Genomic DNA, 27,109 nt, shown 5'->3' with positions numbered 1-27,109 from the left:
CCCTGCTAGGGGAAAAAAAGCAAGGTAAACATGTACACGCATATGCTCCCATATGTATATTTAGTACATGTTAAGAAAAGGGGCAAGGGCCAATGTTGTGGCACAGCCGCTCAAGACACTACCTGCAACACCTGCATCCAAGTCCTAGCTGCTCCACTTCTGACCCAGCTCCCTGCTAATGGCCTGGGGAAAGCAGTGGAAGATGGCCCAAGAATCTGGTCCCCTGCACCCACATGGGAGACCTGGAAGAAGAGCCTGGCTCCTGGCTTTGGCCTGGCCCAGCCCTAGCTGTTGTGGTCATCTGCAGCGTGAACCAGTGGATAGAAGATCTCTCTCCCTTTCTTCCTGTAACTATGACTTTCAAGTAAATAAATCTTAAAAAAAACTATGATAACAGTGCGTGTACATTCACATTTTTGCTCTATATATTAAGAGACTCTTGAAGGAACAGGAAGTAACAGGTGCAACACCTTCAGGGGATGAGCAGACAGACAAGGATGAAAGCGGATGAAGATTCCTCAACGTGTATCTGAGTCTACTGCTCTGACTTTGGAACCGGGGATGCACGGCTTATGCAGCAAAAGAAGGGTCAGAGGAGGCTGGTTTCCAAAGAGGAACCGCTAGGCAGAGCTGGTGGATCAGAGAGAGGAACCGCGGTGCACATCACACTGTCTGTGCCAGTACTGCTACGGAGCTCCTCTACTGCCCTCGAACAGCCCCAGCCCCGCTCTGCTGGGTTTCAGCAGGAAGCTGCTGCTGACAGTGGGAACCAAAGGGCTGTCTCCTGGAGCTGTGAGTTTGAGACCTGAGGAGAATCGCCAGACCCACATGCAAAGGATCCTGTCTGCGCCCCTCCTTCCTCTGTCAATGCCTTGAAGCCCAAAGTGACAGGTTGGGGGAGAGGGGGCAGGGCTGGAACGACTTTGTGGACATAATTGGGAATGTAGATGGCAAAGGAAAAACACCTTTTACAAGAGGGAAGCACTGCCAGCTACGTGCTCCTTTGCAATTTATCTCAGCGAGCGGGTGAGCACCTGCCGCACGCCAGCTACCGCAGCCAGCATCAAGGGGAGGCCTTGAGGAGGAATGGAGGGCGAGAGGGAGGGGACAGACAGGGACTGCCATGTATCACAGCCATACTTGACTGAATCTTCCTAAGAGGCCACTGTTTTCATTTCTCCAAGAGGGAACAAGTATAGAAGACAAATGTTTAACTCAGGGCTTCCAATAAAATGTATCTTTTCATTGCAAATCCCTGGTTTATCCTCCCTATGCTTCCGAGCCTTTGCCCTCACTGCTCCCTCTACCTGGACTGTTCCTTCCCAAGATATCTGCGTGGCTCACCCTGGCCCCCTCATTAAGGTCTCTGCTTAAATCTCACCTGATCAGGGAGACCTTCCCTGACGCTGCATAAAATCCCACCCCTAGGGGGCAGTGTTGTAGTACAACAGGTTAAGCGGCCACTTGCTACGCCAGCATCTGCTCTGCTTCCCATCCAGTTCCCTGTTAATGCACCTGTGAAGGCAGCAGGTGATGAGCCAGGTCCCTGCCATTCACGCGGGAGACCCAGATGGAGTTCCAGGCTCCTGGCTTCAGCCTGGGCCAGACCCAGCCATTGCAACTATTTTGGGAGTGAACCAGCAGACGAAACACCTCTGTGTGTGTTTCTTTCCTTCTGCCTCTGTCACTGCCTTTCAAGTCAACAAATAAATCTTTAAAAATAAATTCCACCCCATCACTCCACCCCCTTACATGGCATTGTGATTCTGCTCATCACCATTAGCACTGTTAAATGTAATGGGAGGGGGAGGAAAGGTGAGGGGGAAAGGAGGGGAGGGAGAAAATGTAAATATTTATTTTATGTATTATCTTCCTGGATTCAAATGCATGCTGTCCGCGGGCAGGTTCTGTCCACTTAGTGTCCCCAGAACCAAGAACAGTGCTTGGCACATGGTGGGTGCTTCATGCAGACTGGGTGAGTGGTGGGTGGGTAAAGAAATTAAGAGCCCAGGGACCATCGCCTGTGCCTCGAGCAGCCTGGGACCCAGTGAGGAAGGTGCGGGCAGAGAAAACAAAGCAAGGTGGGCCATTGGCTTTCATGCGGGAGAGAGGAGGAAGCCTTGATGCTCAGGGATGGCTCAGTGAGGGGCAGAGGCACAGGGTTTCTGCAGGTGAAAGTCAGGTGCAGGCAGAGCTGCAGGGGGAAGAGAGGATGGTTTGCTCAAGAGTCGGCGAGGGGCCATCAGGGCTGCTGGGCCCCGGTGTGGATGTGTGGGAGGCACCTGCTGGGCCCCGGTGTGGATGTGTGGGAGGCACCTGCTGGGCCCCGGTGTGGATGTGTGGGAGGCACCTGCTGGGCCCCGGTGTGGATGTGTGGGAGGCACCTGCTGGGCCCCGGTGTGGATGTGTGGGAGGCACCTGCTGGGCCCCGGTGTGGATGTGTGGGAGGCACCTGCTGGGCCCCGGTGTGGATGTGTGGCAGGCACCTGCTGGGCCCCCGGTGTGGATGTGTGGGAGGCACCTGCTGGGCCCCGGTGTGGATGTGTGGCAGGCACCTGCTGGGCCCCGGTGTGGATGTGTGGGAGGCACACACCCAAGGCTGGACTCGGACGTCTGCACCACATCCTGAACAGGAAGGGGACGCAGTCTCGTCTGTTTTAGAACAAGGGTGACAAGGATGAGCCTATGGAGGAACAGAGGCTTCCACTTTTTGAACACCTACTATGTGCCAGAAGCCTTATCTGCATCTTATTTTCCCAGTTATGCTCCCAAGGGGACTCATTCTCACTCCCTGGGAAACCACTGGAGATGCCTGCCATCTTAGAAAATGCCAGCGTGACACGGCTAACAGGGCAACATCGAGGTGCGGAGCCGGCATCCCTGAACCAAACCCTGCTCTCTCGGCTTTGGCAGACGGTGGCTGCATCCCGTGTGGGAAGCTCTGAGACGCTGCTGCGAAATTCAGCTTCCCAGACCCCATTTCCGGGAATGATCCCTCACTTCAGAGGCATCAGAGAGGGGCAACAGTGGAGGGGGGGGAGGGAGGGGAAGAAGGAGGGGGAGGGGGAGGGGTAGAGGGAGAGGGGGAGAAGGAGAGAAGAGTGGTTTACTTGCACACAAAAGGGACTGTGAAGGTCTAAGCTGCAGTAACACTGGTGGAAATGCAGGCGAGAAGGTAGTTGATTGCACAGGATGATTGACAGGACTTGGTGAAAAACCGCCTGGTAGCCAGGAGCTGAGTCCTGAGACACGCAGAAGGAGGGGAGGCAGGCGATGGGGCCCTTCTGGAAAGTTCCTCTCCTACGTCAACAGGCTAAGTCCCAAAGCCTGGTGGTCTGGAGCCACTCTGGGCTGTGGCAGAAAGAAACGCAGTAGTCACCAAGTGGGAAACCCAGCAAGTGCACTGCTAGCCCAGGGGCCACTTGCAGGAGGGCAGGGCAGAGGCTCTGGGCAGAGCCCTGGGGCTGCCTCCCCCTTCTGCACCCTTGACGGTAGATGTGACACTCATCCATCACTTGCATCTTGCTGAGCAGGCTTGGAGTCGCAAGAGCTGCTCTGTGCTGCTGGCAGCCACGGGAGTGGGCCACCAGGCTCGCAAGTGTATCTGCCAAGGGCTAATGCATCTGTCTCTAAAGATAAGGAGAAGGCAACGTGGCAAGAGCAGCCAGGTGAAAAACAGGGCCTGATCTCTTCTAGCTTTAATCGACAGCCTGCCCACCACCTTCCCAGTCAGCAATGACCAAACACACACCCGGGAAGAAACACCTCCCAGACATGCTTACCCTAACTGAAACCTGTCACACAATCTCAAAATGTCACTTCTTGGATTTTCTTTGCTCAACACACACATCTCGTGAACAAAATCCAAGGCTGAATGTCACTGTTTGGGCAGTGCTGGGAGCTGAGAAATGGCATGCTGGGATTTGCTCCCACGGGAATGTTCTGAATACGTTCCCAGCACTCTCAGCCCAGAGCCCTCCGTGGTACCCAAGGGAAGGCCTAGCCTGGGAATAAGCTGTTGGGCAAGGGTAGAAGCCACCTCCCCAAGGATCTGAAAGCAGAATGAGCAATCCAGAGCTCACCTTGCCTCTTCCGCAATAAGAAAGCTTGCCTGGCCCTCCTGGGGGACAGAATCAACCCACCCCTGCCAATGACCTGGGCACTCATGGCTGCATATGCTGAAGCCCAGTCCAGACCATCAGTCCCTAGGAGACCACGGGGATGGCTTCTCACAGGCCACTTCTTTCTAAAGTGGACAAGTGGACCCATGAATAGCGTCCGGCCACGCGGTCATGTGGCTGAGCCAGAGGTCATGGGAACTTCTCAAGGGTAAAGGCAGGGAATTGCAGGTGCTTCCCAGCCCCCCAGGCTGCCATGGGAGGACCCTGCCTTGCTAACAAAGTCAAGTTTTACTGGAGTTGACTTCCCTTCCCTAGTGGCACTGGGAGAAAGCCAAGAAACAGCTTTTATACCTTCAAATCAGGGTCCTGGACATCAGTGTGCAGAAAGAACACCTTTGGGGCTTAATCAATTGCAGTTCTTGGGATAGCATTGTGGTGTAATGGGTTAAGCTGCCTCCTGCAATGCCGGTACCCCATATGGGTGCTGGTTCAAGTCCCAGCTACTCTGCTTCCAATGCAGCTTGCTGCTAATGCACCTGGGAAAGCAGAAGATGACCCAAGTCCTTGGGCCCCTGCACCCTCATAGGAGACCCAGAAGAAGCTCCTGGTTCCTGGCTTTGGCCTGGTCCACCCTGGTCATTGTGGCCATTTGGGGAATGAACCAGCAGAGGAAGCATATGTTCTCTCTCTCCCTCTCCCTCTAACCCTGCTCTTCAAATAAAATAAATCTTAAACATAAATAAATATATTGCAGTTCCCCACCTTGCTTTTCATAATCAGAGGCCTGGAGAGAGTTATGGGACAATCACTGTAAATACTCCCACCAGGTGGCTCTGATGCAGGGGGTCTGCTGGTCAGGACTTGAGGTTCTATAATCCTATTTAGGAAAACTGGCAGAAGCTAGGACTCCGTAACCTGCTGCCCAGGGCAGACGCCTGGGAGCACTGTTAGCCACCACACCAGCTGCCCAATTGGCACTTGGCCTCTCAGAAAAGAAAATCTTTCAGAGCATACCCATGACGGTTGGATTTGAACTTGTCTGCTGGGGGCACATAGTTCATACAGTTCTGGCATAAGCATTAGAACGTGGCTTTATTTTTTTTCCCACTGAACTTGAAGATAATGTCTTTTTAGGGCATAGAAATTAAATCTTTCTCAGTGACTTCATCAATGTTTTTGAGTTTTGAGAACAACAGATTAGCACCAATGCAGGAGACTTTGGGACAAGATTATTCTGTGAAAGTAGCCAAGAACTTGATAATGTTAGCTTCTAAGGGAAGGAGGGGAAACCAGGGTAAAAGGAAGCAAGACCCACTCCTATTCATCCTTAAGGTTCCACAATTCCAAGTACTGTGAGCACAATGAAGGCATAGATTTCACAAATGCAGAGATTTAGTATGTGTCTGTTGAATGAGTAATTAATGAGCACTATTTGTATAAAATATTGAGGGCTGACTTCTAAAATTTCCTTAATTCTCTACATTTATAAGTCAGGATTTGCAGCTGCTTCGTAACATCCATCTCCCCCTCCCTCCTCCTAACATTACCACAAGTTTTTAAGCCATGTGGACATAAGATGGATCTTGCCCTGAGACCCAGCGATAGGTCCGAATCGGTTTGGGGCATTCAGCCCATTGCAGCAATGGAGTGAAGAACAGGCAAGTAAGCCAGTCAATAGTGACTGAACAGTGACTTTGTTTGCAGGGTCAAGAAAATGGGTTGTCTCTTTGCTTGCTGTTTTTGAAGGAGGACGCAATAGTCCTGGTGTTACTGGTAGCTACCTAGGGAATCACAAGAGAAGAACAGACTAAGTGTGGAGCCAAACCTAGAACCAAGAAAGGAATAGATACAGACAGGGTTCTGCCAATGGCATTTAAGTTGCTGGAATAAATCATGCCTGAAGTCAAGTGCCTCTGGACTTTTTGGTTAGGTCAGTCAATGGGATTCATGGAGCATTCTGTTGCTTGTAACCAAAGGCACTGTAGTTAGCATTAAAACCTGGACTGGAGGTGGATGTTTGACCCGGTGGTGCCTGGGTGCGATGCCCGTCGTCACTCCCGATTCCAGCTTCCTGGAGTCAGTGGTGACATCTCCAGTAGCTGGGTTTCTGCCATATCTATGTGGGTGACCCCGATGGAGTTCCTGGCTACTACCTTGCAACTGGGGAGTGAACCAGCAGATGGGAGCACTCTTTCTCTACTTCTCAAATAAAAAATAAACGAAACAAAAACATAGAGGTAACTCCATAAAATGAATCATTGGAAGTGGACCAACTTTTGTTTAGGAACAATCTCATAACTGGAATTAATGCTTCATACTAGGAATCAGATACCAAATAAGTCAATTATGGCCAACAATGGTCAATGAAGGTAAACACACAGTTCTACTAACACAGTCTACACCCACTGCAAATCACACATTTTTAAACTAAGGCCAATGTGGTGGCAAGAAATGTACTCCATTTGGAAAAGATGTGAGAGACACATAATTGCTGGAGTTAAAAAGTGTGTGAGGGAAAAATATGGATACCATAAGTGATATGCTAATGAGTTTTACATGAATACACAAAATTATTCTCCCCAAGGATGCTCTGTGAGCACTTAAGAGAAGGATGTGGTGATTGCCACAGTTCAGAATGGGTTTACCGACAGGCCATTTAAAACAAAACAAATTTAATATTCTGATAGTTTTCTTGGATTTTCATATTAGGAAAATGCTATAGCTTTAACATATTTGATTTTTTAAAATCATTTTTATTTTACTGGAGAGAGGAAGAGAAAGCCAAGTCTCCCTATCTGCTGGTTTGCATCTCAAATGCCCACAACAGCAGGGGCTGGACCAGGCTGAAGACAAGTGCCAAGAATTCCACGTGGGTAGCAGGGACACAACCACCTACGCCACCACCTGCTGCCTCTCAGGGTGAAATCAGCCAGAAGCTACATCAGAAGCAGGGCCAGGACTCAAACTGAGGCACTGCTATATGGGACGCAGGCATCCCAAGCAGCATATAAATGCTGAACCCAGTGCCCATCCTATGTATTTGGACTCTTGAAAATACCCCAGGAGGGTCTTTAAGGGCCTCAGACGCCTTCTCCTGGGCGTCCTCTAAGATCCAGGGGCAAATTCAACATCTTCCCCAATTCCAGCAGCGACAGAGGTATACTTTGTTCCTAGAATCTATATCTATTTGCATTTTAAGTTTATTGGTTTACATCTGTCTCCTTTACAGTATAAATGGGAGGACAGTGTGGGCCACTGATTCATCGTTCATTCCTAACACAAATCCTCTGGTATTCTGAAAGTATTCGCTGAAAGATTAAATCAACACATGACACCAGCTTGAGAACCATATTGTGTAGGGAACATTTATACATGGTGCAACACCCAGAGTCAAAGAATTCATGGGTCCAGGACAAACAAGAGAGAATTCTCTGCCTTGTGTTCTGCAGGGTTTGGTCAACACGTTTTTGATACCCTGGGTAGCATATTCCCTTGCACCATTGGGAGTGCCACACCACTAGGGGCCCTCAAATGCCTGGATGACTGTTAGTTGGGTGCAATAAGAAGGAGTGTCTCATGTGCCACTGGGTTATGGCCTCAAGCATTTTCTTTCAGAAAGCTTTGTGATTCTAAAGCAAATTAAGAAACCCACAACTTGGTTAGATTAAAAGAAAATCAAACCCAACACACTAGGGTAAAATCAATATGGTGAACACGTAATTAGCATTTTTCCTAGTTTCCTTGTGACATAGATGTGCTTTTAAGAGATATATTGGGTGGCCAAAAGTCTCTTAGAAAAAGGTGAAATTAGATGGAGCCAATGGCATCCAACGCTTCAGTAAAGCTCTCGGGGGTAGCACCCACTCAACAAGTATTTATTGGGTAGTTCACGTGTGCAGGTACCCTATGCCATGGAGCATCCAATACCTCTCACTGCAGATATTTTGTTGATTTACTGTCAGAGCACTTCACACTCCATTAGGAAACAAACAAACAAAAACATCCAATTACTAAGTCATTAGCACTCCTTTTAAAATCGAAGATCAGAGTGCAGAGCACTGGATGGGAAAGGCCCCTGGAGACCCAGCACAAAGCCTTCATTTCACAGATGGGAGAACAGATGCAGGTAATAGAGAGAGAGGTGCCTCTGCCTGTGTGGACAAGGAGAGACACAAGCCAAACATCTGTGACGTGAAACAGGAAGTTGAAGGGCGTCAGGTCCAGCATAATGCCGTTTTGACAAAATGCAACCAAGCAGCAAAAATGCCTCAATATTATTTTTAAAACAACTTGGGGAAGCACCCTCCCTCCAAAGAAACAGAAATCAGTCATCGGGAAGTGGCAAGGAGGAATAGAATTGGGTAGCGGCTGGCATGTGGATCATAGTTTTTTTGTATTTCTCTAAACTTTTTCTCTGATGTAGAAAAGAAATTGTTTTGGAACAAATATGTACATGTGTATGTAGATAATAGATATATATTTAGGTGTACATGTATAAAATTTTAGGGGTGGACTTTTGGCATGGTAATTAGGATGCTTAATGCATAGGTTTGAGTTCCAGCTCCATTTGATTCCAGCTTCGGCCTAAGGCAAATCCTGGGAGGCACAGCAATGGCTCAAGTAGTTGGGTCCCTGCCACTTATGTGGGAGACTTGGGTTGAGTTCCAGGCTCCCGGCTTTGGCCTGGCCCAGTCCCAGTGACTCAAGCATTTGCATGGTGAACCAACAGATGCGAGGTCTTTCTATGTCTATCTGTGTGTGTGTGTGTGTGTGTGTGTGTCTTGCTTTTCAAATGAATTTTAAAATTTAAAAATTTAAATTTAAATTTTAAAATTTAAAAATTTTCAATAATAAGAAAAAAGACTTGGAGACTTGCAGGCGGTGGGTCAGGCTGGCCCCTGGCTCCTGCATTTTGCAAAACCTTCACCAAGGTACTTAGCAGCCCTGAGCTGTGGTTTCCTTGTGTGAAATGGAGATGCCAGTAGCGCTTGTCCGCTAGGGCTTGGGTGAGAAGCTGAGCTTCAGTGGCTTCCTGCAGCTGCTGGCCAGAGCAGGTTCTCAGCCAGCTGTAGTGGCCCCAGCATCATCAGTAACCACAGAGCTAATTATTCTCACGCTGCTGCCTACAAGCAGGGCCCCCACGAGCAGCCGCAGCCCTTGCTCCCATCACAAATGGGTTTCCATCCGACCTCTCTCTTGGGGGATGGTTTCTAAGCTGGGCAGCGATACTCAGGAGACAGACAAGGAGGTCAGGTTGATATCAAGTGCCAGCCTTTGAGACAGTGGGTGATGACGAATGAGGAGGTCATCATGATTAATGATTTGTTAACTTTTCAGTGGCTAACGTTATCTGGGTACAGCCTTAAGCTGATTAGTGAGCCAAGCACAGAACTCAGGGAAGGCAACGCATTGCTCCTGGACCAACTGGACACAGCTCTAAAACAACAGTCCCAAATCGGACGTCCAAGAGTCCCTGTGGACTCCTGCCCGCTGTAAGCCACAGGCCCTGGGCTCTCCCAGGTCCCAGGGGCGGAGCAGGGAGGAGTCAGCACTCCTGACCACCGGCTCTGCTCGGTGGGCGAAGGGCGGGCAGGGTTTCCAGCACTGGGATGCGGCACCACTCGCGTGCACTGCAGCCACAGCACGAATTGTTCAGAGGGGCGTTGCATTGTGTGTACTCACAGTACGACTTCCATATTGGAGGCTGGTATTCCTCAGCATCTGGAATGAAAAGAAAGAAATCAATCCGTCAGCTTGCACGTCAAACTGTCAGCATGTGTCTGCAGTGCAGGAGCACACTCCATCAGCAGCACTCACACTCCGTCCCTGGGGACTCCCCCTGCGCGTTTCTGGACAGTTTCAGGCGCGAGGGAGGCAGCCTGCATGCAAACCCTGTGGGGACAACACCACTTTCTTCCCTGCCTTCCCATAGCTGAATCAATGGCTCCCCATTTTCATAGGGCCTAGCATATCAAAAAAGATTTTTTAAGCAATTCACTTGATTGTACCCGCTACTAATCCAAATAGTATTTACTTAACCAGGTGCCATAAACATGTAATTTATCTCACAGTTTCCAGTCAGATCTCTAGCCCATTATAAAGATTTGTTGAGATGCAAAGCAGCAAGGATGTCATATTCACTCTGCAAAGGTGCACAGCTCAACCCATGCCAACTCCTAAAATACCAGGTCTGACAGTGGAGGCACTGAGGGTCCCATTGGAATCCCATCATCTCCTGGAATGAACTCTTTCCAGAAATCTCTTTTCTTAGCAATCAGAAGTGTCAGAGTGAAAGGCTTACAACAGAATAGAGAGGACTGGGTTGTTCCTCTTCAAGAAAACAGACAATGGAGGAAATGTGCTTGTTCAGTCGACTCAACGATCCCAGAGCTGACAGCCGAATTTATAATTCTGCACCGATTGTCAAGAGTCCTCCTGAGCCCACTGCCCCAAGGCTTTGTAAAACATATTCTAGCTCAAGCAGGGGAGAAATTCTTTCAAACCACAGAATGGCCATCTGTAGGGAACCTTAAGGGTTCTCTCACTCGGCACCTTTAGATGAGGAAACTGCACATCCTGTGCTCCCCAGGCAACAAATGGCCTGTCCTCGAGCTGCTGTCCTCTTAAGAGTTTTCCTTCGTTCCTTCCTTCCTTCCTTTCTAAAATATTATTTATTTTGAAAGTAAGAGGTACAGAGAGAGATCTTCCATCCGCTGTTTTACTCCCCAGAAGGCCACAATAGCCAGGACTGGGCCAGGTTGAAGCCAGGAGACTGGAGCTTCATCTGTGGCTTCCATGTGGGTGCAGGGGCCCAAGGACTTGGACCATCTTCCACTGCTTTCCCTGGCCATCAGCAGGGAGCGGGACTGGAAGTGGAGACCCTGGGACATGAAATGGTGTCCACAGGGGATGCCAGTATCCCAGGCTGAGGCTTAACCCAGTTACCAACAATGCCAGCCCCTAGAACTTTTCTTTCCTTTTATTTATTTATTTGAGAGATGGAGAGGGAAGGAGGAAAGGAGGGAGGGAGGCAGAGAGAGCGAGTGAGCGAGCATGCGAGCTCCCCCACACCCAATCACTGATTCATTTCCCAAATGCTTGCAACAGCCAGGGCTGAAGCTGTGAGCTGGGAACCCAATCTAAATCTCTCATAGGGGTCGGGGGTCAGGAACCCAATTTCTTGAGCCATCACTGCTGCCCTCCCAGGGTCTGCATTAGCAGGAAGCTGGGGTCAGGAGCTGCAGCAAGAGATCAAACCAGGTACTTGCAACTTTTCTACCCTCACACAGCAAATAGTTGGAGCATGTCTTCCCCCAAGAAACAACGCTATTTAGAAATAACAACCAAGTCAAACTCCTGGAGTCCTATTCCATCACACCATGTAGCTGCAGCTAAGTCCCCCCACAATGAATATCCTGCTCTCTGGGGTCCACATATCACAGAGCTCAAATCAATGCCTCCAAAGCATGTTTCATACAAACCAGTCCATGTCGTTAGGCGTGTACTGTCACAGACCTGCACACGGAGAGTCAGCCACCAAGACACACAAACAGAGCCACCAACACTGGCTGCTGCTGACCTTGTGCAAAGCCGTCCCTCCACTCCGTCACTTTCCCAATACTCAAGGTTAGTTTGCTGGATAAATATGGGCATTAACTCTTAATACTTTTGTCAATGTAAGAGAACAGGATCTTGGATTAGGGAACTTTTAACCTAAACAACCAACTAAGTCCACCCTGTATCTGACATAAACCAATTTTAATGGGTTAACATCAGTGTTTGTATATAAAGACCATAAATAAAATAAACGAAGTCATTGAGTTGACACCAAAATTTCAGAACCACCCACACAATGTCACCTCACCAGAAAAGCCAGAAGCTGTGCATTTAAACATCGATGGGGTATTACAAATCATTCCTCGGGGGCAGGCACTTGGTCTAGAGCTTGACACTTGCATCCCATATACTGGTGCACTTGGGTTCAATGCCTGCCTGCTCTGGCTCTTGACTCCAGCTCCCTGCAGATGTGGACCTTGGCAGGCAACAGCAATAGTGCAAATGGCTGGGTTCCTGCCACCATGGGGGAGACTGGAGTGATCTCAGGCTCAGCCCCAGCCTTCACAGGCACTCGGGGGAGTGAATCAGTGGATGGGAGTGCTCTCTCTGCAACTCTAATAAGTTTTTAAAAATAATTTTTAACTGACAAACATGAAGATATGCAACACACACACACACACACACACACACACTGCATAGAAATGCAAATCCCTGAGATGCTATGGACCTGGAACTGCGATGTCTTATCTCAGAGATTGCGAGTATCACCTCCCAACCAGGAAGTGAGGGAGCTCGCTCAGCCCTGGAGGAGTACTCCCTGTATGCCATGGGACAGTCCCAGGACACGGAAGTGATCCCTTTACGTAGACCTTCATAGTCCAGACGCTCTACTCAGACCTGCTAAGGTTTTCTTCCCGGTAGTCAGACAAGTTGAGACCAGAGGACCTGTCACTGACCATCTGTCTTGTTGCTTGAAAAATCTAGAGTTTTGTTTCAACAGAAATACTGTCCGCTAACTCGGCTGCCATGTAGGCTGCCCTGCAAACAAGGGAGCCTTTTTCAGCTCCTCTGGCTTCTTCGGAGAGGTGAAGAGAGCCGCCAGTGCAGACTGGAGATGGTAGCACTCCCGGCATAAAAATCCCCCAACGCCTTCCCCTGCATGCGCCATCAAACACAAACATGCTCTGTGACCCTCAAGGTGTTGTGGCATCTGGCACCTGCCCATTTCTCTGACACCACCGCAGAGATGTTTCCCCTCTTCACTCGTCAACCAACCGCGCTGGCTTTCTCTCTGCTTCCAGAGCAAGCCCAACTCTGGAGCGCCCCCAGCCTTTGCTCCACCAGATCCTGCTGTGGCTCCATGCTCCATGTCGTAGGGCTCTGCTCCGATGCCCTCCCGCTCCCCTAATACGCAGCACTGACTACCATCTGAATAACACCTTCCTCCTTGCACTTGTTATCTGAAATTATCAATTGATTGGCTGGTTTGCTGTGATGGATTTCATAACCTATGTCTTAGCAGAGGTATTGTGAGAACTCAGTGAGACAGTGCGTAGGAAGTACAGCACCCGCAGTCAGTTCTCAATGACGTCTCCTGGCTTTCACCGTACTGTAGTTACTGCCACACTACTCAGTCCCTACTCTGCCCAGGTCGGGTCTGTGCTCTCGCTCCTGTCTCCGGAACACAGCCGATGCCTGACTTCACTCTTACCCCAGATCTGGAGCCTGTAATTGAGTTCCAGGGCTGGTGTCATGGAAGGCTTTCCTTTCCCATACACGAATTCAAAGTGAGAGGCCATTTGTCATGCTTCAGTGGAGCAGCTAGAATTACCCCGGCCCTCGAGACACGTTTCACAAACCTCTGAGACATACAGTTAAGAGGCCTTGGTCAAGCGGCAGAGTACAAAAGATCTTTAATATGCTGCAGCAAATCTTGTCTCCAACATCACCCCATCCACATACAATTTGTCCTAATTTGACACATTTTATTAATTTTGATTTTTTTTTTTTTAACTGAGAGAGAGGCATTTCTTCTATCCATGATTCACTCTCCAAATGGCCACAACAGCCAGGTCTGGGCTACACTAAAGTCAGCAGCCAGGAACTTCATCCAGGTCTCCCACATGGGTGGCAGGGGCCCAGATACTTAGGCCACCTTCTGCTGGTTTCCCAGGACATCAACAAGGAAGCTGGATGGGAAGAGGAGCAGCTGCGATCTGACTGATGCTCTGATACAGGAAGCTGGCAATGCAGGTAGCAGCTTAACCACTGTGCCACAATGCTGGTCCTTCAAATACCTCCAAATAGTTTAAAAATGCATTGTTCACAAGGTCTCCTGTCTTAGGAGCAAAGCATCACCAAGATAGATTTATGTGAATTCTTCCACACTTTGTTCTGTCAATAGCTAGAATACATTTTTTTAAAAAGACCTCATATCACATACAGAGGTACTTCAAAAAGTTCATGGAAAAATGAAATTAAAAGGCAAGTTTATTTTGTTGCAAACATTTTAAAAAAGAATGCTGTGTCAATCAGAATTGTCAACATTGTGTACAGAAACTCTGGTCTCCCCACATGCTTCCTTTGCTAGCACTGGTTGTTATCAACATGCATGTCAATTTTTGGTACTTTTAAAACTTGGAAAATTCACAGAGAAGACCATTTACGTTGTCAGAATCAAGGTGGACCTGCATGTATGGACCCTAACAACAACAGACCCAGGAGGGTCTGAAGGAAGTGGTTATACACGATCGCATGGTAGAAATTATCACAAAAGACCGCCAGGACCACAAGCTTTCCCCAAGGCCACAGCCACCTTAAACAAAACCATCTTAAATGAAATGCACTTCTGCAAAAACATTGGCTCAGCTGCCAACTGTCTCTTCCACCTCTACTGCCATCACCCTTGTAATTAGTCCCTGTGACCAAAGTTGACTGCTACAAAATATCTTGTGGAATCCTCATTTCTGTCTTGAAACAGTTCTCCTTGCTCCAAGCTCTCTGAATCCGACTCAGTGCACAATGGAGGGGTACCTGTTCTCCTTGCCCTGCTGTTATCCCTCTCGCCATGCCTCCACTTTACCCATTTTTTGTTTCTCTTGGTTGACAAGGCAAAGTGTGCATTTGCAGGGTAGCAAATGGAGGCAGGCAAAGCTCCAGGGAGAGGACCTGCAGGAACACATGGCCATGGAGAGAGGTGAAAATACGCCGTTGCACACATCTGGGTACCTGCAGCTGTGTTCTTCCAGGCATTTTCTTTTTAGCTCCAGAAACAGGTTGATTTGATGGACTTGCCCGAGGAGCAGGTGTAAAGGAATCTGGAGACTGATTAATGAAGAAAAGCTAAAGAATGCATGTGCTTCACTTGGGTGAGTGGTCACTGAAGAGGAAATACCTGTAACCAACAGGAGGAGAGCCAGATTCCTTTGCCTGGCTCAGTGGAGGGTGACTAGATTAACAGAAAAGCAGGTGCATGGTCTTCGGAAAAGGAGAGCAGACAAAGATCCACTGATGTACAGAATGAGTCACCGAGGAAGCGGGAGGTGATGTATTCCTTAGCTTATTCCCAACAAAGCCGTATAAACCGCACTGAGGATCATGCGGGAAAGAGGGTGGAAGGACTGAGTTCCTTCTCCCCCTTCCCTTCTCCCAGGGAAGCCACGTGTCTGTTGTCACTTTTGATTTATTGATGCACACATTTGCAAATGGGCTGCAGTGGGCTTTTTCCAGGGAAGTTGGGTGAGAGCAGGCTTTTCAATCAGGCGTGGAACAGCCTCACAATGAGAAGACAGTCCAGGATTTGCTGGGTGATTAGCTTAATAGGCACAGAATGGGATGGGCTTCAAATGCAAGCCAACAACAGCAACGGGAGCGGTGTGCCATGTCTGTGCACATGCCACAGGATGTCTTCCACATCCACACAACGTGCCCAACCTCAGCCTACAGAAGGAAGGAAGGGCCAGGGTGTGCAGCCAGACGGTGGCTCTGGCCTTGTCAGACAGTCACAGCCAAATGGTGTCAAATCAGAATTGCAAGCTTCCCTGGAGAGCATCCTAACTACTGCAAAACATTAACACGGGAAGGCTGTTCCAGAGTGTTCTTGCTCATGCTGATCACCTGTGCAGTCTCCTTACACTCCCCTAAGACATTACACATCCATGGATTCTTTTTGGAAACATCGCCTGGGTAAGGGATGAGGGCCTGATGTGCCCTGGACTGTGGATCTCCTATCAAGGATTTTTTGTAGTTGATACAGTCCTACCTGCAGAGGACAGCTAATAAGACAGCCTCCAGGAACTCTTGCTGGGCCCCAAGGTAAGGCCAGGAAGAGATTGTCTGAAGATGATGAAGCCATCAAGAGCCTTGCCTTGGAGTCTGTGGCCCCTAGAGGGCCACATGGAGCTTCTGTTCTGGGCCATGTGTTCTATTCAGAGAGGCAGGATGCAACTCTCCCACCCAAAAGGCATTTATTGAATAAAAACAATGAGGCAGACCTTGGGTTTCCCACAGTGAGCAGGGCAGGCACAGCTCAAAAGCACTACATAGCCTGACTCCCGACCAGCGCTCCCTGGTCAGCCCATTCCTCCCCCTCTTGCTCCCTATAATTCAGCAACTACTCTCATCTTTCTTTTGATCTTGAATACATCAAGAATACATTAGAGTCTCTTCCCTCTGATCTCCTGATCAGCTGGAACGTTCTGGCTCTGCAGAGAATTCTTCCTGTACTACCCACCTACACTGGTTCCCAAGACACTTCCTTTAGTTCTTTGCAAAGCCCTTTCACTGTCTGAAAAACAGAAAAAGTCCAATAATGTTGTAGTTTTTAAAAATATTTGTTAATTCATTTGAAAGGTAGAATGACACAGAAAAACCGTGAGGAGAGAAAGATCTATCCCATCCACACACGTGTCTGTTTATATGCTTTCTCTCCATGATAGACAGGCAGCACTGAGAGGGTAAGAGCTTCATGCCTCTTGTTCTCTGCTTCCACATTACCTGGAGCCTATTAGGTTACCTCTGTGAGTGAGAACAAGGTGTCCCTTTCAGGCAGGTGCTTTGGAATTAGGATAGCACCTGGATGTGAAGAATGTGGCTCCTGTGGGAGCCCAGGCTGGGTGTAGCCCCCACTTGTCCCTGTGGGCAGGCACAGATGGCCCAACAGGAATGGCCCTGACTGCTGTATTCCAACACATAGCAGGTGCTCAATGAGGGGTTGGGCCTATGCAAGACAGAAACTCAAAATGTGCATTCTGTTAAGGGATACACAGGAGGCGTAATGGAGTGTGAAGTGTCAAGAGGAGGTGTAGGGGGATTGTCTATGACGGAACTGCCCAACCTTGAGAAGTCCAGTCATCTCGGGCCTTGGACAGCCCCCTCCAGGACTCCTTCAGGGGAGCAGAATCCAACAGCAAGGCCCAAGTCCCCCATGCCAAAGAGCAGAATGAGTCACTTCCAATACCGCAGCACACTCACATCAACTACAGCAGCCAATGGCAAGGAATGCATGGAGACACAGACGGAGGTGTGGCCCGACAGGACCAGAGGCAAGACAGAACATGGCACTGAGAGCTGAGAGCCCTGCAGTTGGCTGGTGGACGCTCCGCAATGTGCATGGGGTGGGCTGTTTCATAGTGGCTGGGGATTAGAGAGATAAGCAGAGACCAAACAATTAAGCATTTTACAATCGTGCTAGGGGCTTTTTCTAGAGGGAAGGGGAAATGAAAACCAGAGAGGCCATGGGGTCTAGTTTGTATTTTAGAGAGGTCACTGCAATTGCAGAGTGAGACTGGACTGTAAGGAGACAAGATGGCAAGCAGGGGCAGTAGGAGGCAATGAGCCCAGTTAACCCAGGGAGGTTAGGATGGTCTGAACTTGAATGGTGGCAGCAGAGACAAGGAAAATGGTATGGACTTGATAGACTCTACAAGATGAATACAGGTTAGGAGAGGAGGGGAAACGGCCCCTGGCTTGGGCAGAGGAAGAGCAACTGCTTTTGGCTTAAGCAACTGGAGGAGTGGGGGACGGCGCTCATAGACACAGGGCAGACCAGAGGAGAAGTGGTTTTGGCACACGGTGATGCTCTCGGCTTTTCCCTGTCGGGAAGAGAGGGCTATCACAGCCCAGTGAGCATCGCTAGGAGGCTTGGAGCTGAGAAGAGACCTACACTGGAGATGCAGGAGTGGAAGCTCCGGCAAACAGATGGTGGCTATAGCCACTAACGCAGATGGTACAAGAGAGAGGGAGAGGTCAGAGTGAGCAAAGGCAACTTGAGAGAAGCCCCCAAGATGAAGATGAGAAGAAAACATGCAGAGGCCAGAGAGACAGGAGAGAAACCAGGGGACAGATGACATGGGAGGCTGAGCAGAAGACACTGACAAAGGAGACATTGTATGGGGCTGGGCTTGTGGCTCAGCAGGTTGAGCCACCGCCTGTGTCGCCAGCATCCCAAAGCCGAGCGCCAGTTCAAGTTCTGATTACTCTGCTTCCAATCCAGCTTTCTGTTGGAAAGGCAGTGGAAGATGGTCCAAGTCCTTGGCCCCCTGCCATCCATGTGGGCTCTTAGCTTTGGGCTTGCCCAGCCCTGGCCACTGTGGCCTCTTGGGGAATGAACCCACAGGTGGAAGCTAGCTCACTTGCTCGCTCTCTGTCATTTTGCCTTTCAAACAAACCAATCTTTAAAATATAAGGGAAATACGGTCAAGACCATGGGTAGCTCCTTTAGGAGCCTGGAGGGGCCCAGGGCTGCAGTGACACGGGGGCTTCGATGGCCTTGAAAGGCGTGAGTGGAGGCCCCCATCAGCTGAGAACAGGGTGGATGGAAGCTGAGGAGTCAGCACTTGTGAGTGGAAGGTTTGCAGCGCAGTCACAAGGATGCACTGCCGAGAGACGATAAACAAGTTGGTTATCACCATTACCACTGCCAAACCACATGCCACGGCCCGGGGTCTCCCCCACCCACTCTGTCCTGGAGCCCTCTCCTTCTTCAGAGACTCAGTTCCCATGAGCATCACGCTCCTCCAGCAGAAGGGAGCTGCCCTCCCTGTGGACAATCTCCTCCTCCGTCATTCGCCCACTGTCTCCTCCACTATTCCCGCCTCGCCACCATCACCTCCTCCACCCAGCCTGCGGAGCCCCTCCTCCTCCTGGCATTCACCAGCCTCTTTACAAATTATTCTCATCAGAGCAAGGTCTTCCTGGCGTTCCTCCAGAGGCCCTTTTGGGCATTCATTTCAGCAAATATTTACCTAGAGCTTACAGCCTACTTGGCACAGAATATTGTACCAAATACGGATGCAGGCATAAAGGGAAGACGTAGGGTCTAGCTACAAGGAATCTGTTTGGAGATGAAACAGGACACCAACTCTTCATTCATTCACTGGCCACACCCTAACTGGCCACCTGCTGGCATCAGGTCCCTGACTCTAGGTGCATGTCCCCGTAACACAAGGTGGGAAATGCATTATCAAGGTTATCAAGCACGAGTCAATCTAAAGTGCTAGGAGAACGGAGAAGAGACGATGCAGATGGGCCAGCTCTCCACCCCTGCCATTCAGAAGAGCCTCATTTTGTTCTCCTATTAGACTAACAGTCTGTGTGGGTCTTGAGTCCATTGTGGGCATTTGTGTCTCTTCAGATATTTAATTCTCAAGAAAGTAACCCATACATCATGTTCCTGGCCATGTTGCTCCTGGCAGGAAAAGGCGCCCTTCTTTTCCTGTCTCAGAGGCCAGTCGTCCTGAACTACAGAGACAGAGGAGGAGGAGAGGTCTTCCACTCAAAGTGAAAAGGTAACCATGTGTTAACCTAGCAGCTAAGACCTCTGCTGGGATGCCTATATCCCCCATCAGAGAGCCTGGGTTCAAATTCCAACTCCACTCCTAATTCCAGTGTCCTGCTAATGCGCACCCTGGGAAGTAGTAGGTGATGGTTCATATAGCTGGATCCCTACCACCCATGGGGGAGACCTGGACTGAGCTCTTGGCTACCAGCTTTGGCCTGGCCTGGTCCCAGCCACTGTGGGCATGTGGGAGTGAGCCAGTGTATGGGAAACTGGGATGTTAGTCCGTGTATCTTAACTCTCAAATTAATTTTTTTACAAATTAAAAAAAATTCCACATAGGAGTACATTTATTTGTAAGTGCCTGGTATATTTCAGATTCTGGGCTGGCCCTTTATATATGTTATCTCAAGTCTTACTATCTTCCTGAACGATCTCTCTACCATTCAACCAAATATACATCCACTTATCCACCAACCCACCTGCCCATCCTTTCAGCAAATGCTTCTGTGGTAGCACAGCGCTACATGATAAAGACAGACACAGCACAGAGCTCCATGGTAAAGACAGACACAGCACCGAGATTCCCAATAAAGACACAGCGCTGAGCTCCATGGTAAAGACAGACAGCACTGAGCTCCCTGATAAAGACACAGCACAGAGCTCCATGATAAAGACAGACACAGCACAGAGCTCCATGGTAAAGACAGACACAGCATTGGGCTCCACGATAAAGACACGACACAGAGCTCCCTGATAAAGACATAGCACTGAGCTCCATGACAAACACAGCTGCAAACCAAGTGTCCCAGTTCCTGCTTTCAAGGAGCCTTCAGTCCAGCAATGAAGTCAACAAACAGTCCCAGAAATAAACTATAAGAAGTTACAGCAGACACAGTACAGGGGCTGTGGACCATGCAGCTGAGTTCCTGTAAGGTATTTTCACCTCCTAGAGATGAGAAACAAACTCAGTGAGTCAGGCTTTTTCCCAGCCACATGGTGTACGAGAAGGTGGAGCTCCGGCCCAGATCTGTCTGGCTTCGGAGCCTGCTGGTTTTCTCCTCATGGCTTTAGCTCCCCAGTGCAGAAGCTAACAGGACATTTTCATTTTTAATTTATTGTCTCCTTCAACAATATAACATGGTTCCAACAGTACAGAAAACAGCACTAGATGAACAGAAAAGTAATTCATGCATTACATGATTTTCACCCCTCAAAGATTTTTTTGACAGGCAGAGTTAGACAGTGAGAGAGAGAGAGAGAGAAAGGTCTTCCTTCCGTTGGTTCACCCTCCAATGGCCGCCGCGGCCAGCACGCTGCACTGATCCAAAGCCAGGAGCCAGGTACTTCTCCTGGTCTCCCATGGGGTGCAGGGCCCAAGCACTCTGGCCATCCTCCACTGCACTCCCGGGCCACAGCAGAGAGCTGGGCTGGAAGAGGAGCAACAGGGACAGAATCCAGCACCCCGACCGGGGCTAGAACCCAGGGTGCCGGTGCCACAGGTGGACAATTAGCCAAGTGAGCTGCGGTGCCGGCCACAAATAAAGATTTTTAAAAGTGCAATTGCACTAAACAAGATTCCCTCCCTCCCTCCCTCCCTCTCTCCCACCCGCCCTTCCTCCACCCAGTCAGTCGGCCATCTGCCCTTCCCCGTTCTTCCTCAGGGCCCCTCTGTGTAGGTATCAGGCAGAGTGTGTGACTCCTCCCAGATTTCCTTATGCACAGAGATAGTCAGCCCTGCCTGGCCTAGCTCGTCAGCCCTGCAGGAGTCTGGCAATAAACAGGCCCTGTCTCTCCCTCTCTAACTCTGCCTCTCAAATAAATAAATCTTACAGAAAAGTTATTGGGGAAAAGGCATTAAAAGTTTTGTTTTGATGCAAAATCCATGTATGGTTTCTTGAAATCTACAGTTTTTCCTAATGTGCATTTCCATGAACTTCCTTCCTTCCTCCTCCCTCCCTTGGAAACAGAGAGCAAAGGGACTACCTGGTAATATAAACAATGTCTTGGTATAGCACTTAGCCCCTTTTTAACCTCTACCCCCAAACCTTCTTCCCCATCTTCATATCCCTTATCCAGAAGAGGCATTCTGTTATAAATCTGGGGGAATGTAGTCTTTTCCAACTGACTTATAGAAGGATTACTATGTTTCCATGAACTTTCTGAAGACCCCACCTAGAACTAGGTATTCAAATCCAATTCCAACTCTGAAAACAATGATAAAATCCTGCCCATCATTCTGGGCCCTGATATGCCCTAGGACTTTACCTGTAACACCACAGTCAGTTTCCAGACAGCACTGTAAGGTGGGTATTACCAACCCATTTTACAGCTATGAGACATGAGTCTCAAAGACGACACCTTGCCCCAAGTTGGCCAACTCATATGCATCCCATAAGACTGATGTGATATATACCCAATGATAATCTTAGGAAGGCTAGCCTTTCATTTCTAAGCATAAGAATTAAACAGATTCACTTTCCAACATTAAACCTGGTACTTGAATATATTAAGTCTGTTTTCATCTCCCATCCAAGTACTAACCAGGCCTGACCCTGCTTAGCTTCTGAGATCAGACGAGATTGGGTACGTTCAGGGTGGTACAGCCGTAGACAAAGTCTGTCTTCATGGACAATCAACCTATACCTTACCCATTATGGTAAGACTGTCTTAGTGGGGCAGCTGTTGGCTCCGAAACTGGAGGCCTCCTGAGTTTCAGCCTTTGTGGTTTCTAATCATTTACTTTCAAAATAACTTCTTACAGAGAAAACAGTTCTGAGATCACAGATGCACACACTAGCAACACTTTATCCGCCTCATCAACTATGCCACAAAGCGACAAAAACAGCACAGGGAGCGGGTCTTTGATAGACAGGAAGGAGAAGCCAGAGTCAGGGTACCTGACAGTAGGAGCAACCCCGACACGGCCAACCTGCAAGGGGCTAATTAAAGCCCCACGATAAGCTCTGCCTTGCACGCATTTATCACTCTCATGCCAAAGGCTCGAACAAATGTATTCAGGAAGGAAAGTCTTCCTGTCACCCCATGGCATGGGCGGGTCTATAATTAAAGGGTTAAGAATGAGGCAAACAACAAGTAGTCCCAATGATTTCCGCAGGAGAAAGTATTTGCATTGCATAGCAGAGCAAGAAGAATAGATCCCCTCCCGGTGGCCTGCTGTTATCGCAGTGTTGCATGTCTTCATAGGGCTTGGGACAGCTGTACCGCGTGCTGGCGGCAGTCAGATCCTCTTGCTGTTTGCACAGTGGGACATTTGTCTTCTTAATCGCAGCCTGTGAAAGCGCCTGCTTCTACTACCAGAATCTGACACCGAATATTAAAACAAACCTTCCCCTGATAGTGTGCGCTTTCTGACGCTGTTTGCACTGCTAACCTCTGTTTACCTATTTTCCGCGGCATTTTCGCGAGAGCAAATTGTGTATTTACACACCTGTGCCTTTATGAAAGACCGTTTGTTCATTTCCTAATTGGTCCCTTTAACAAACATTTGTCCATCACTCTGCTTCTGATCTCAAGTCATGCACTGGATACAGAGCGATGACAAAGTCCTCTCCCGGGTCAGCTCTCATTTCCGGAGGGAAGTGGGTGGGGGGAGTGTGAGGACGGCATGTGTGCAGCCCTCCCCTGCAGCTTTACTCCCTTCTGCAGACCCTCCCCAAGCACAGCATTGGCTAAGGACACTCCAGGTGCTCAACACATGCTTGTCTGATGGACCAAGCCGAGTGCCCGCCATAAAAGTGGAGGGGAAACCCCAGTCAGTCTCTCCTTTGGGATGTCTGCACCAGGTACAAGCACCGTGCAGGGCCCAGCTGCGGCAGGTGGTCTCCGCCGTCTGCAATGCCAGGCAGCTGTGCAGTTGTGAGCCGGCGGATCTATCAAGGAAAGGAACATGGAGCGTGCTGGAAGTCTCCTCCTAGCCAAGGCTTGCATGTGGCTTACCTAACTCACACAGTTTCCCACACAGACCACTAACCGGCAAGATTACGACCCGGCCGCCAAAACTCAAAAAGTAGCAAAGCAGGCAGCCAGAAATGCCTGGATTGGGAACCCCCAAATACCACAGTGGAGGCCCTGTCTTCCCCATGTCTGGGTCTGCTGGAGAAGCACTTCCTGAACACGCCCTGTGTCCACAGCTTCACACCTACCAGCGGGAAGAGGGTGCTCCCCCGTGGCACTAACAGACCACTTGTACCCAGGAATACTGAGCAAAGTCAAGACACTCAGGCCGCAGCAAGAGCTGTGTGGAGTTTTCCACATGCAACCTTTGGCTTTTTAGGAATTAGTTCTATTTTCAGAATTAATTCACCCTATTGAAGCAGGCGTTTTTCCCGCAGTCCACCACAGTGACAGAGAATGCATGAGTGACTCCACATTGTTCCACTCCAGTGAACACCACTGCACTAGAGACAGTTCCGGAGAGAAGCCATCCTCTGCCCTTGAGCACCACTGAGATAGCTCCTGTAGAATTTTGGATGTCTTTCTAAATATGCTTTAGGTCACCAATACTTTAAAAACAAACTTGACCCATTCTACAGCAATCCACTTGTCTCTCACACTTAGTGCACTGCTCAACCCAGGTGCCAATAACGTCTTAGAAATGACGCATACTACACAGACACACTCACGCACAGGCTCGTTGTCCACACCTGGAAGGATACTTCTGCACCTGACCCGCTCTACCCCTTCGACCCGAATCCTTACACTCAGAGAAGCATGCAACTCCATGGATCTTTTCTCAAACTATTTCTTTCCAAACACAATTAAACAAAGGTTTCTAATTTCTCACCATTATCGCTTTGTGAAGTCCAATTGCCACAACTGTCTGCCAAAAATCCCTCCCCTCATCCTGTATAGTGAACTAGTCGCTGTAAAATTGCATTTATTTATCATTTGGCTACTCAGTATCTGTAATCCTTTCTTACAGCACGAGGGTCATATCTACCCATTGTCAAAGGCCAGGTAATCTGCAAAATGTCCCAGACTGCCAGACACCACTGCAGAGTGTATTTTTATTATTTTTTAAAAAGATATTTGACAGAGAGAGGGAGAGACAGAGAGAAAGGTCTTCTATCCACTGGGTCACTCCCCCAGATGGCCACAATGGCCAGGGCTGGGCCAGACAGAAGCCAGGAGCTTCATGTAAGTTTCCCACATGGGTGCAGGGGCCCAAGTGTTTGGGCCATCTTCCGTTGCTTTTTCCAGGCCTTTAGCAGGGAGCTGGATGGCAAATGGGGCAGCCAGGACATGGACCAGCACCCATATATAGGATGTGGAGATGCAGGCAGTGACTTTACCTACTGCTCCCCCAGAATCACTCCCTGCATTTTTATTCTTTTCTGGATCCTTTTCACCAGCTCCCACATAGTCCTCTTGTCTCCAAATCACCCATTACTGCTGAAAATCCAGAGATTTCTTGCTACAAAAGATACCGCCTTTGGCAGCCACTAGCTTGTGGGTGGGTGGGTAGGCAGGGATTTGACATTGATTGGAAAAACAGAAAGAAATCTTGGACCAGAAAAGGCAGCAGCTAGGAGGACGCTAAGCAGGAACTGAGCATGTTCAGTGTGAACCAGTGCCATGCCTTCATGAATTTAGAGCAGAATTCTGCCTCCGATTCCCGAGTCTGCTGGTGTCAGTATGCTCATCCAACTTTTATTTTTAAAACTAAAAAAAAAAAATAATAAAACTATACAAATAGAATGAATGAACTTAGAGGATCCAATTCCATCTGCAGTTCTTTTATTGGATCCTTTTTCCCTCCAGAGACCTCCGTTCCTTCCTGATCTGCCCTTGGCTGAGTGCACATCTCCTGCTCACTGCATCATCTCCTCTCCAAAGGGGGATCCATTCCTGCAAACAAGACCCAGCACGGCCCGGACATTCCTCGCAGCAGCTCTTCTATAAAGCTAGGAAGGTGGTGGGCTCAGGGCCGGGGGCACAGGCCTCTCTGATGCCCACTCTGTGTGGGCAGTGACAATGAATGGGGGCTCAGTCCCTGGAGCGGTCTCCCCTGTTCCCATGCTGCTGTATACGCCCTGAGAACCTAGCACCCCATTCCTCCTCAGTTCTCTGCTTCCCAGTCCCCTAGGCTACCAATGCAGGAGAGAGAAGCAGGCCTGACTTGCATTTCGCTATAAAGAGGCGGGCATGGTGGCAACTTGCAGTGGTCTGAATTGGATTTGTATGTTGAGGCCTGGTACCCAAGGCCACAGTGTTGGGAGGCGGAGCCCCGTGGGAGGTCTGAGTCATGTGGGAGTAGCCCTGGTGAACAGATGAATCCCCTTCTCCAATGGGTGCATTCTTGCTCTTAAGAGACTAGCTTAGTTACCAAGAGAGGGTGGACATACAGTGAGGCTGTCTCACACGCCTTGTCTCTTTTCCTCGTGCTCACCGCCTTGCTGTTTTCCACCGCGAAGTGAAGTCGTGCAAGGCCCTTAGCACCAGCTGAACAGATGCCAGGGCCACGCTCTTGAAACTTCCAGCCTCCAGAACCCTCCGCCAAAATGAACCTCTTTTCTTTAGAAAGTACCCAGCCTCAGGCATTCTGTTATAGCAACAGCAAGACTAAGACAGCACTGCTCAGTTAACGTCAGCTCACGTTCTCTGTTCCTCACTGTGCTCTATCTGCCTGTGCAGAGAGAGAGAGAGAGGTCTTCCAAGACAGGACGAGAGCCAGGACCCAGCCTTCCTGTCTGTGCTTTGTCTTAGCAGGCAGCTTCTATGTTTACCGAGTGATGTCTATGTCCCAGGCCAACCACTTTACAATTATCTTTTCATTTCAGCCTCCTGAAGATCCCACAGGGATACACATGCTCATTATCCCTGCTTTAAAAATGAGCAAGCAGAGCTTTGGAGAGAAGATTGGCCAGATAGCCCCGCTGGGAAGGGGCTGGGCTTGGGTGGACACGGACAGCCTCACTGCACAGCAAGTGTTCTTAACCATGACTCCACGTGGCTCTGTTTCCTCCTTTGCATGGACATAAAAGTCTTTTTAGATCACATAAGCTAAACTTCTGAAAGCCCTTCTTGTAACCAGCCCCTCCAACCCCATCTCCCAGTCAATCCCATGAAAACCCACTGTGCTCATAACCCCTGGAATTAGAAGGGCAGAATCGACTCTGATGGGGGTCTCCTCATTTCTGGGGGTCTGACCCCTGTAAGCTGCATGGCTGCAACTTCCTGGCCTCTGATTTCCAGCTGGGTTGAGTCAATGGGAGCCACAGCAGGAAAGGGGAGGGTAGGAGGAGGCCAGGGTATCTGCACCTCAGCTGTCCTGCTCTAATGCTGCAGGCGGCGGAGGCGACTCCACGACTCCCACAGTCTCAGCTCCTCTCCCGTGGCTCCAGCTGTCCTTCAGGGCCATGCTATCCTGCTGGTGGGAATGGCTTCCCGTTGTTGGAAACCATAATCTCATGGTTCTCTTGACCTGCCTACACCCCTGCCGACAGATCCTACTTTAACCACTTCTTCAGCCATGCCAGCTGAGCGTGCCTCTGTCCCCTGCGGAACCCTGACAGGTGCCCTCTGCCTTCCCGACATCACAGAAGGATTCACAGCACCTTACTAGGACATCTTATTTTTGCACTGATTGTGTCTCACTTCTCATAAACCGTACTCAAGTACGCTGCCTCAA

General features: G+C 49.3%; 1 protein-coding gene across 1 annotated transcript in view; it reads right to left on the bottom strand.

Annotated features, from left to right (window-relative positions):
* Positions 1-27,109, bottom strand: part of CHN2 (chimerin 2) — a 279,635-nt gene that overhangs the window by 122,150 nt on the left and 130,376 nt on the right. The window contains exon 2 of the mRNA XM_070059690.1: positions 9,804-9,842. Coding sequence (XP_069915791.1) covers positions 9,804-9,842 — 39 coding nt within the window. The remainder of the gene's footprint in view (positions 1-9,803; positions 9,843-27,109) is intronic.

This window comes from Oryctolagus cuniculus, chromosome 16 (genome assembly GCF_964237555.1).
Source record: "Oryctolagus cuniculus chromosome 16, mOryCun1.1, whole genome shotgun sequence".
Taxonomy (NCBI): domain Eukaryota; kingdom Metazoa; phylum Chordata; class Mammalia; order Lagomorpha; family Leporidae; genus Oryctolagus; species Oryctolagus cuniculus.
Note: the sequence above shows the minus strand (reverse complement) of the source record. Positions and strands in the feature narration are given on the sequence as shown.